The 11,978-nt window shown below is 36.1% G+C and overlaps 1 protein-coding gene across 1 annotated transcript; it reads left to right on the top strand.

The window, feature by feature from the left end:
- The first annotated feature begins 2,000 nt into the window (after positions 1-2,000).
- Positions 2,001-10,216, top strand: LOC147865433 (ISWI chromatin-remodeling complex ATPase CHR11-like). Its single transcript, XM_087318237.1, has 25 exons — positions 2,001-2,081; positions 2,556-2,837; positions 3,315-3,446; positions 3,539-3,648; positions 3,899-4,020; positions 4,301-4,398; positions 4,514-4,693; positions 5,152-5,373; positions 5,451-5,585; positions 5,702-5,984; positions 6,089-6,162; positions 6,261-6,481; positions 6,596-6,683; positions 6,771-6,864; positions 6,957-7,145; positions 7,240-7,274; positions 7,378-7,454; positions 7,591-7,680; positions 7,772-7,841; positions 7,972-8,020; positions 8,119-8,177; positions 8,261-8,426; positions 8,509-8,687; positions 9,308-9,526; positions 9,925-10,216. The coding sequence occupies exons 2-25, from the start codon at positions 2,580-2,582 to the stop codon at positions 9,949-9,951; spliced, it is 3,177 nt and encodes a 1,058-aa protein (XP_087174363.1). The 5' UTR covers positions 2,001-2,081; positions 2,556-2,579; the 3' UTR covers positions 9,952-10,216.
- Positions 10,217-11,978: the final 1,762 nt, after the last annotated feature.

Here is an 11,978-nt window from a genome sequence, read left to right as displayed (position 1 = left end):
TGGCAAAGTAATAGTAGAAACACATTGGTGGAATGTAGTCAACTCCAAAAGGCAAGTGAAGTGTTCAATGTCTTGGGTTGTTAATCAATTATTATCATCTTGGTAGAATGTGTTAGAATTTGTCAAGTGGGATCCTCCATCACATAGAGAAGTATGCAAATTCTCTACAACTAGAGATTTTGGCAACATCAAGGGTGTTGGATTGGGAAAGTAAACAATCTTTGCAACATCAATTTAATCGAATGGCTCGATTAGGATTGGTATCACTAAAAGATGCAATTTTGACTTCTCAAAGAAGGTTGATGTCTTTTCGTACTACTAGATCAACATTTGGAATTCCACGCAATTATTGGCACATTTGGGATACATTACAAGGATTATCAATGTTGCAAGGGCATGTGCCACAATTGAATGAAGATTCTCTATATCTTGATTGGACATTTGTGGGGGGAACAACTTAAGTATGGTTTCAACGAATGAGGTTTATCATACAATTATTGGGAAACATATGTGGTTAGAAAATAGGGTAATTAAGGTATGGTCTTTTCATAGGCCAACAATTTGGTGGAAAAATGTACTTCCGAAGGGTTGGTGTTCACATTTGTCATTTAGAGCGAATGTGTTTATTTGGAGGGTTATGGTTAGTGGATTGCCATTGGGTGATGCTTTATGCAAAAGAAAAATTACTAGTGGTTTCTGTTTCTTTTGTACGGTGGAAGTAGAGCACAGTTGACATCGATTTATTTCATGTCCTGTTACAAAGATGGTTTGGAAGTTTATCAATGCAATATGGATGTCCTTGACAAGAGTGCTACAACCTCCTTTCAAATGGGTTTTTGCACAAGTGGAATTAGGAGGTCTTTCACCTTCTTTTCAGATTATTTTGGATTATTTGAGGTATTATGGGCTTTGGTTTATTTGGCATATGCAAAATGCTCTTATATTTGATGAACAAAGGGGAGTATACTGTTATGTGTTGAGATTGAAGGGGTTCCCTTTATGGCAATTTTCATTGTTGGAGATGTCAAGCATATTCAATCATGAAGAGAGACAAGTATGTAAGTTAGTTGGACATCACATTCGTCATTTGGTCTGATAAGAATGGTTAGGGGATGTCGAGAGACATATTCATGGTTTGTAATGATATGAATATGTATCTCTCTATGTAGATATGTAAAGTTGACTTACAAGTTGTAATAGGGGTTTTTTTTACATGCAATTAATATAATTGTGTGATTTTACCAAAATAAAATAAAAAATAAATAAAGAGAGAGAGAGAGAGAGAGAGAGCGAGAGCGAGAGATTATATTATCGTCTTCGGAGGTCAAATATGACCTATGAGACCAAAAATATTACATTTCACGTGTTGCAATCGAGAGTGCACATCGTGGTTGTGAGAGAAATTCGTGCAAGGATTGGGCTCGATCGAAGAGATGTGGAAAGCATGGTCGAATATGATCAAAGGCAGAGAGCATTGTATCAAATTGTGATACTCAGACTCTCGAACTTGTTTAGGGCAAAGTGTGCATAGTCGGCCACTCTCATCACTTGTGCCTCAACACCCCGTCTCACATGGATACCCATGAAGGCATGTTGATGTAGGTCAATGTGGTCTCTGGAATGAAGAAACTTATAACATGGATGGCCAACCATGTCGATCCCTCAGGCTCATCAGCTCCCATAACCAATAATAATTTTGCACCACATCAACATGGATACCCATGAAGGCAGGCAGGTTGATGCAGGTCAATGCGGTTTGCGCAATGAAGAAACTTATAACATGGATGGCCGAGATGGCCGGCCATGTCGATTCCTCGGACTCACCAGCAAGAATAGGACGGCCATATCCTCCCCTCTCATCTCTTTCTTTGTCTTTTCATCTACATATTGATATACATATGTACTTGTTTTCTTCTTCTCCTCCTATTTTCATTTCTTCTTATTCTTCTCCCTCTCCCTCACTCTTTCCCTCCCTCCTTCCCTCCCTCCCTCTCTCTCTCTCTCTCTCTCTCACGTGGGGTGGGTTCTTTCTCTCTTAATAAGCTCAGCGCAAGGCCTCAGTCGTCTTCTCTCTTTGTCTGGTAAGTTTCAAAAAATGCTCTGATTTTGCCTCTGCAAACCCTTCCCCACTCTAAATTCTCTGTTTTTCTAATCGCAATCCCATCCTTTTCTTCCGGGAAAACTTCAAATTACTTTGTTTCGGCGACCTAATTCTCCGTGCCTGTTGTATCTCAATTCCAACCCTTCTTTCGTGGCTATAAACTTCAAGAACTAGAATGCTCTGTTTTTGTGTATCACAATTCCACCCTTTCTTATCAGCAAGCTTCAAGATGTTTGGCGTTTTGCCATGCAAATCTATATGTTTGTAGTGTCACAATTTCAGCCTTTCTTCTGGGTATAAACTTCGAAAATTAAAATGATATGATTTTCTATGCAATTGTTTTTTTGCATCACAATTCCAGAATTTCTTCTGGATAAGCTTAAAAAATGCTCTGATTCTGCTAAGGAATTCTAAATTTTCCTCTGTACTTGTTTTTTTTATTTCCCAATTGCAGCCATTTTTTCGATTTTGTTCACATATGGGCAAGGGGCAGGACTCTCCTCCTTATTCATCTGAGGATGAAGATAAACCTGTTTCTGATGGGATTGAAGAAGAAAGCAATGGTGATGATGAGGAGCAAGCAGAGCTCGATGCAGAAGAGCTAGAAGCAGTAGAAGGTGCTGGGGTTGATATCGATGATGAAGACGAAGATGGAGTTAATGCTTCAGGTTCATCTCATAGTGCTGATAACATGGACGACGACGACGACGACGACGAAGCTCAGACAGATGAAGAGGTATTCGTCATATTTTTCTTTGCTCCAGCAGTATATCTTAGTGTATACATTGTGTTTAGCATGATGGCCATACTAGGTAATATTTGTCTCTGATCAAATCACTATACTCTATAATATACATTGTCTTTAGTATGATTGCGTGTTTAAAGTTGTACATTACATCAGCATAAACTTTTCTATTGCGTGGAGATGGTTGTGTTTTTTAAGTTGTGTCTTAAGATCTTGAAAGAGCTCCACCAGAGTGTTTTAAGAGAAAAGAACCATTATCAAGCGTGTTTCTGACGGTGACAGTGCTAGGATCACACTCTCCTATTTGCATAACTGACTTAATCATCGAATAGAAATATGTAGAAAAGACTGAGTTTCACGCTAGACCCAAACATATACTGCACTGTATGTCCAATAATTAATATAAATTTGTTTTTGACTTGTATCATGTGTATCATATTTGTTGGTTTTGTGTTCATAATATAGCAGAATCCAATATCTCCTTCCAAGAAAGCTATTGCGCGAAGAGAAAAGCAGCGCCTTCGGGAGCTGAAAAGGAAGAAAAAGGAAGAATTAGAAAAGTTTTACAATGATCAAAATGCACAGATTGATGCTGATATGGTAATTGTTTTTTATTGCTCTAATACCGGTTTATTTTACAAGGACATAGGCATTTTTATAAAAAACTAATCATGGTCAAAGTAATTTTGCAGAATAGCAAAAGGAAAGGTCGTCTAAAGTTTCTGCTTCAGCAGACTGAAATTTTCGCTCATTTTGCCCAAGGTGCTCAGGGGGGTTCAGGATCTAAAATAGCCAAGGGCCGGTAAAATCGTCTTAAAAATAAATACAAAAATAAATACAAAAATAAATAAATAAATGAACGACCAAATAAAACAAACAAACAAATAAATATTATCATATTTATCTCTCTGAGAAGAAGAAAATTTCTACATATACCATCAAAAACATTATTTGATTTTTTTTTGCATCTGATTCTATTTTCTGATTATATATAGGAGAAGTTTCATGTTTTTTGGGTTATTGTTTGGATTGTGTTTGGCTATCCTATGCAGAGGGAGGCACAGTTCAAAGCACACAGAAGAAGAAGAGGATGAGGAATATCTAAAGGAGGAAGAGGATGCCCTTGGAAGCAATATAGGAGGTGGGGGTACACGATTATTAGTTCAACCATCTTGTAAGTAACAGAGCTGATATGAAATTTTATATCATCATTGCTGGAATAATGTTGCTTTCCTTGGTACTATTTCGTAGTTTCATTACAATTTGGCAAACCCATAGATATCCTCAAAACCTTTGTTTTAGGTCAATAATTAATGTTTCAGCCTATTTACCTGGCGTTAAGATTACTTTCTACTGTGTCTACTTACCCATTGGTCCATAACCAGTGTGTAGTTGAGTGGTTGCAAACTTCATATCCGTCGATTGTTTTGAATATAAGCCATAGCTATTTGCAGGTATCCAAGGAAAAATGAGGGACTACCAGTTAGCTGGTTTGAATTGGATGATAAAGCTGTATGAGAATGGGATCAATGGTATTTTAGCTGATGAAATGGTATCTTTTGGTCTTAAATAAAGTTGTATCTATTTTTTTGTTTTTGTGAACCTTTATGAGTTGATTGACCCAAAAAATTGTTATTGATGGATATGTATCTCACATGATTTCATAGGGTCTTGGAAAAACTTTGCAAACCATATCTTTGTTGGGCTATCTACATGAATTTCGTGGAATCACTGGGCCTCATATGGTGGTGACCCCAAAGTCTACATTGGGCAATTGGATGAATGAAATACGCAGATTTTGTCCTATCCTTCGAGCTGTAAAGTTTCATGGAAATCAACAAGAACGAGTAAGATGCTATTAAATATCTCAGCATGATGATTTAGTAAACTAATCCATATGCTCGTGAAAATACCTTTACAATGTAGCATGAAGCAAGTAAATTCTTTTCCAATGAATTTGCTTTATTTAATCTTACACCATACAGGTCTAGAATATTAGAAAATGAGTTAGAAGATGTTTAGCCTGAATCAACAGGCTTTGCTCTGTGGGCTATTGTTTTGATGCCTTTAACTTTTTCTAAAGAAACTACATTTATTGGCACTATAGTTACTTTAAGTAGTTGAGAATCGTAATAGCATATGTCATGACTTCTAATGATGCAATACGTTTAACCTCACTTGATGGATGCCACTGGAGGCTCTGTGCTTTGCTGAATATTTTTTTTCTCTTGTAAATAGTGTATATGTGGTTGATTGTTAATGAATACTATTATTCCAAAATGTGACATGAAAGGTGTTGTTATAGACCTATCAAAAGGACAACCTTTTAGTTCCTGGAAAGTTTGATATCTGTGTTACAAGTTATGAAATGGCTATCAAAGAGAAGACAGCTCTGAGGAAGTTTAGCTGGAGGTACATCATCATTGATGAAGCCCATCGTATAAAGAATGAAAACTCTATGCTCTCGAAAACGATGCGTCTGTTTTCTACTAACTATCGAATGCTCATTACCGGGACACCATTACAGGTATTACATTTCATTCACCAGGTTTAACTTCCACTGGACACTGATGTTCTGAAGTTACTTCATTTTTCCTTTTGTAGAACAACCTTCATGAACTTTGGGCACTTTTGAACTTCTTGCTGCCCGAGATCTTCAGTTCTGCAGAAGCTTTTGATGAATGGTTTCAAATAACTGGGGAAAATGATCAACAAGAAGTTGTCCAACAGCTTCATAAGGTTAACATTTAGTTGATTAATTCATGCAATGCTATTGATTGGTTTTCTAACCTATATTTTGTATTACAAAATTTTAGCCAAAATGATGTTGTCTCTAAAGCTATTAACAATGCTAGGTGCTTCGACCATTTTTATTGCGAAGGCTAAAGTCTGATGTTGAAAGAGGACTACCTCCAAAGAAGGAAACAATCTTGAAGGTGGGTATGTCACAAATGCAGAAACACTATTATAGAGCTTTGCTTCAGAAAGATCTAGATGCGATCAACGCTGGCGGTGAACGTAAAAGACTGCTAAATATAGCGATGCAACTCCGTAAATGTTGTAATCATCCTTACCTATTCCAAGGTGCTGAGCCTGGTCCTCCCTACACTACTGGAGAACATCTCATTCAGAATGCAGGTTATCCTTTAACTTCCATGTGTTAATAAGTATACATCCCTGCCTATCATTGTAATGGGGAGTACATTAGAATATTTAACTTATTGAATTCCGTTATTCTGCAGGAAAGATGGTTCTACTGGACAAACTCTTGCCAAAGTTGAAAGAGAGAGATTCACGTGTACTTATTTTCTCACAGGTATTGACTTCATGATTATTTTGCGGATGTACATAAATGGCACACATTGGCATTTTGCTAATATTGCTGTTTATGTTATTTTCTGGATTTAAAAATAGATGACAAGATTGCTAGATATTTTGGAGGATTATTGTATGCTCCGAGGATATCTATACTGTCGCATTGATGGAGATACTGGTGGTGATGAAAGGGAGAGTTATATTGAAGCTTTCAATAAGCCAGGAAGTGAGAAATTCATCTTCTTGCTCTCTACAAGGGCTGGAGGTTTAGGAATCAATTTGGCAACTGCAGATATTGTCATTCTTTATGATAGTGATTGGTACAGTCATTGCTTACAAAGCTTTGTGTTAATGGCCATCTTACATTAAATACACTGCTATTCATTCTCACTGTGTATATATATACATGCATATGTACATATATTTTGGAACAGGAATCCTCAGGTTGATCTACAGGCACAAGATCGAGCTCATCGCATTGGACAGAAAAAAGAAGTTCAAGTGTTCCGTTTCTGTACGGAGGTATTTTCTATGTGGATTTAACACTATCTATACCTGTATATAGTGTTCAATGTATTCATTTTTCTGATGACTGATTGTTATTGGCAGTTAACTATTGAGGAGAAAGTGATTGAACGAGCATATAAGAAACTTGCATTAGATGCTCTTGTCATTCAACAAGGTCGTCTTGCCGAGCAGAAGGGTATCACTTTATTTAATCGGCTTATATCATATAACTAAGTGGCATCGATATCAGGATAATGCTTCATACAAGTTTCTTTGCTTGCGTTGCAGCTGTCAATAAAGATGAGTTACTACAGATGGTGCGTTTTGGAGCTGAAATGGTCTTCAGCTCTAAAGACAGTACTATTACGGATGAAGATATTGATCGTATAATTGCCAAAGGTGAGGAAGCAACAGCCGAGCTTGATGCCAAAATGAAGAGATTCACAGAAGATGCCATTAAATTCAAGATGGATGACAGTGAGTCTTTTGACTTTCATATATAATTTTGTATGTCTATTCATTGGCTACTATTGAAAACACAATGTGAATATAAGCTTCCTTTTTTTAACAGATGCTGGACTCTATGATTTTGATAACGAGGAAAAGGTGAATTCAAACTTGTCATACCCACCCATTTCCCTAATATCAGTAGTTTTTGGCCTTTGAGGCTCAGTTTATAATTTTTTTTCTTTTTCTTCTACTTCTCCAGGATGATGGTAAACTTGATCTGAAAAAGGTAATCAGTGAAAATTGGATTGAACCACCTAAACGGGAGCGGAAGAGGAAGTAAGTGATTATAAGACAAAGCATATTTTATTTTCATAATAGAATATTTTTGACGTTAATATCAAGAATTAATGCTGGCAATTCCTATGACTGACTGACTTGTATTTTTGTATTACCTGGATGATTATGGCATCAGTTATTCAGATTCCGATTATTTTAAGCAAGCTTTGCGACCAGGAGGACCGGCGAAGCCAAGGGAGCCTCGGATACCCAGAATGCCCCAACTGTACGTTGATATACATTTTCAACCTTTGGCACTGTATGCATGAAAAGAGCCTTCATTCTAGATGATATAATCTGAATTGGTCTGTTTGCAGGCATGATTTTCAGTTTTTTAATACCCAGAGGCTAACAGAGCTTTATGAGAAAGAAGTTCGTTTTCGTTTGGTAAGTGTAATTCCTGTTGTTATATTCTAGTATTTGCATGATTTTGTGTAGGCAACATTAGGCATCCAAAGCATTGTACATATCTTGTCTGCCAAGTTATTTTAACATTCTCTTCATGGGATTGCTTCAGTCTCAAAAGAATCAAGCAAAGGATGCTTTTGGTGAAGATGATCTGGAAGGTGGGGTTTGAACTTCGAATTCTCACCTCTTGCAATGCTTGTTTATGTTCCATTCTGAGCTCTACTTAGGCTGGAAACTGCATCATTTACTTTAACAGAGGTTGGCGAAGCCTTCACTGTAGAAGAGCAAGAGGAAAAAGAACAGCTTCTGGATGAGGTGATTGAGAGTGAAATTATATAATTAAGAACATCTTTTTGTGGACAAGAGATTGAGTTTGCATGATGATTCTCTGTTTCTAGGGTTTTGCTAATTGGACGAGACGAGATTTCAATACCTTTGTCAGAGCTTGTGAGAAGTATGGAAGGAATGATATTAAAAGCATTGCAAATGAAATGGAAGGAAAGACGGAAGAAGAAGTGCAGCGATATGCCAAAGTGTTCAAATCTCGTTATAAAGAGTTGAATGGTATCCATAAATCTTTTGGCTTATGGTCCTCAATGCATCGAGAAAATTCACATTCATCGGAGTTTATTCTTTGTTTGGGCAGACTATGACAGAATAATAAAAAATATTGAAAGAGGTGAAGCTAGGATTTCACGGAAGGATGAGATTATGAGAGTTATCGGGAAGAAATTAGACCGATATAAGAATCCTTGGCTAGACTTGAAGATCCAGTATGGACAAAACAAGGGCAAATTATACAATGAAGAGTGTGACAGATTCATGGTATGTACATTAATTGTCTTGACATTAAAAACTGTTTTTTCTTGTAATATAGAAGCTACCTTGTTACATGGGTACGGTGTTTTGAGGAAAAATAAGTCTTTCACTAAATTGGTCTTCTAATGCTTATGAAATGATGAGAAAATAGTACAAAATTGATGGGAAATTAAAATACGTTTTCACGAAATTGGTCAAATTTCCTTCCAATGCTTATGAAATGATGAGAACATAGTACTAAAATTGATGGGAAATTGATTGGTTTTTGGTCAAAAACATTCTTTGCAGGTTGGCCAAGTTTCTATTTCAAATATGAAAGAATAGGAACTTATGGAAAAAATACAATTTGTTTCTAGGAACATAGTCAGGAAACATAATACACATTTTACATTAGATTTTACTTCATAAATTATTCAAGCTGGAAAGTCGAAAATTTCGAGGGGAAATTTTATGTCAAACTTTATTTCGATCTAATAATAAGTGAAAATATTTTGACTGGTATCTTAGTGGAGCAGGGGAATTGACTTTATTTAAATTCTTGTGAACTATTTTATGCACTTCTGAGACCAGTGAATAACTTCTGTTATGGTAACAGAGAACAAAAGTTTTGTGGTTAATGGTTCCAGATTTGTATGGTGAATAAACTCGGTTACGGTAACTGGGAGGAACTGAAAGCAGCATTTCGGATGTCGCCACAATTCCGATTTGACTGGTTTGTGAAGTCAAGAACAGCTACAGAGCTTGCCAGACGATGTGATGCATTAATTCGATTGATAGAGAAAGAGATTCAGGAATTGGATGAGAGAGAACGTCAAGCTCGGAAAGATCAAAGCAAGATGAGCAAGGTAATGTTTTGAGATGTTCTTAGTTCACTTTAAATACCATGTCTGAAATTGTTTTTGGATTTTCCCCAAAAATAGGAATACATTAAAAATTAGCTTGACGTATAAATATTGCATTAATCTTGACTGTCAAGTAGATATTAAATAAATGATCTCGCACAAGGGCAAGATGGTAAGATTTTGTACTCAGATATATTAGAAACAATGCCATGAAATACGTTTTCCCAAGTCAGTGTAATTTTTCCCAAATAATTTTTCGCCTCACTATTTTCATTTTTCCAAGAGATGTAATATATTGGGGGATTTATATAAATTCTCTTTGTGTTGGATTTCAGAAACCCTATATTTACTCATGTTGAATTGCTTTTATTCCTGTTTTTCCAATGTTTTCAATGTTACAGAGTAGGAAAAGGAAGCCTGTTGATTAAGGAGGCCACAGCGAATTCTGATGTATTTTTTATCGTTCAATGGAGAATGGCTGATTCTCAATGCTTCAGACAGAGATATATTGTTTCTCAAATGTTTTCGAGGGAAAGAAAAAAGAAAGTTTGTGGACTGACCAATAACCCCTAAACCCTTAGCACAGATCTAAACCGTAAACCGTAAATCTTTATCCTTACGCTGTATACTCCAAACGCTTGACCCGTTGACCTAAATCTTGTATCATAATACAAAAAGATGGTTTTATGAGAAGATTGCAGTGCACGACTCTTACTGAATTATGTAAAAGGTTCATTGTCTTGCTATTACTCAATAAAGAGAGCTATCTTTATTGAAAATCTGAGTCTTTTGAGAATATTTAAGATAGATTTTCTAATGTAGTTGAATGTTGGGGTCAATGAAATCTCAGATATGCTTAAAAAGTTATTTGAATGACGTAAATTTACGCTTGTTTCGAAGGGATTTATTGCAATGTAGAGTTAACAATTATTTTTATGAGTGGTTAATGTTATAATTCATGTAACCTGTGAGATTAAAGTTACATTGATCAGCTTTCACGTTATTAGCTATCTGTAGAGTGATGATGAAATGTCAAAATACAAGAGTAATAGAATAAGCTCTTGTACGAAGTTTTGGGTCATCTAATCCTTATCCTTTTGCAGCCTTGCTAACTATTTCTTCAAGTTTAGCAATGCCTATACCAAAGATTGTGGGAGAGAGCAGACATCTTGGATGAATCCCATGTTATTTAGAAGTACTCACCTTTGTTAATTTTATATTTGCATCTAACTCACTTATACAATTGTGCTACAATTGCTCGATACTTGGATGGCACTCCAATCTCTATCATTCTATCCCAAAGTTCATTTCATAATACTAGACCAAAAGCTCTCTTAATGCCCATAAACAGCAATTGATTGTTTTGCTTTGAAGTAGGCTTTATTCCATACTTACAATTAGAGTATACAAATGATCAATAGTGAAATGTTTTGGTCTGCAGCTTGCTATGCAAGTACTTGTTTGTTACGGCTTTCAGCCCATGAGCTAATTATTTGTTATATGATCTTGCAAGATAACTTGGCCATAGCTCAATTGACCATGCTTATCCGATAGTTGGGCACGTGTTTTGTAACTTCTCTTTGTGAAATGGTTTAATCTGGTTCATGAGCCAATCTTTTTGAAATTTTTATTTGATTGCTTGTTCCATGTTAATTGCTATCCATTGGCAATTATGAACATTGCATCTATTGTTTTTCCATTAGCCAGATTTTTTGCTTCTTTATTAACATCTCTAATATCTGCATATGTATTTTTTGGAGTTTTCGTAATGTCATAGGCATTATTCAGACATGTATATGTACCTTTAGTAAATTTTGTTCTGTCTCTTCGTAAGTTAATTCATATAATCTATCTTCCTTTTTAACCTTGAGTATTTGCCATGCTGGCTGGACTTCAAACATCCATTTTTCTTCCTTTTTACATATCTTCCTTTGTTCTCGTCACCATCCTTCAATATTGGTGTTTCATTTGATTTTTGGCAAAGATGAATCTTGCATTTTTCATCAAACTAAGTTACATGGGAAATTAGACATTCATTGTCCATCTACGCGTGCATTATAATATTGATACTATCACATTCCTTTGTCAAACATGTCATTGGTCACATATTATTACTATAAAGAGGGCCACATTTGGTTTGTTGTTTATTGGCATTCCACATGCTATCAAGAAGGCCACATCACTTGTGTCTATTGGCTTTCCACATACTCGTTTTATGTATACAACCCATGCCCATCATGGTGTGCTCCTTATACTTGCAATCGATTGATATAATTGTTTCTATTCTATTCTTGTTTCTACCTTGTCTTTGCTCTATCTTGGTTTCTCATTGCTGAACCACTTTGCCAAATCACCGCGAGTAGAGTGTGCAATCCCCAACATATTTGCCCCCTCTACTTGGGACCACTTCTTTGAGTCAAAATAAAAGGAGCGCTCCATGGTGTAATGTGTCATG

Source organism: Azolla caroliniana, unplaced genomic scaffold (assembly GCF_043228905.1).
Source record: "Azolla caroliniana isolate FFs.n. ecotype wild unplaced genomic scaffold, voAzoCaro1.0.p SCAF_4, whole genome shotgun sequence".
In the NCBI taxonomy this organism is placed as follows: Eukaryota; Viridiplantae; Streptophyta; class Polypodiopsida; order Salviniales; family Salviniaceae; genus Azolla; species Azolla caroliniana.
This window is presented reverse-complemented; position numbering and strand designations above follow the sequence as displayed.

Bases quoted from the DNA above. Each gene is read 5' to 3' on its own strand.
- LOC147865433 (XM_087318237.1), top strand. From the start codon at position 2,580: ATGGGCAAGGGGCAGGACTCTCCTCCTTATTCATCTGAGGATGAAGAT. The intron at 5,586-5,701 runs GTTAACATTTAG...TAACAATGCTAG, and splicing joins TTGTCCAACAGCTTCATAAG to GTGCTTCGACCATTTTTATT. The intron at 8,021-8,118 runs GTGGGGTTTGAA...TTACTTTAACAG, and splicing joins TGGTGAAGATGATCTGGAAG to AGGTTGGCGAAGCCTTCACT.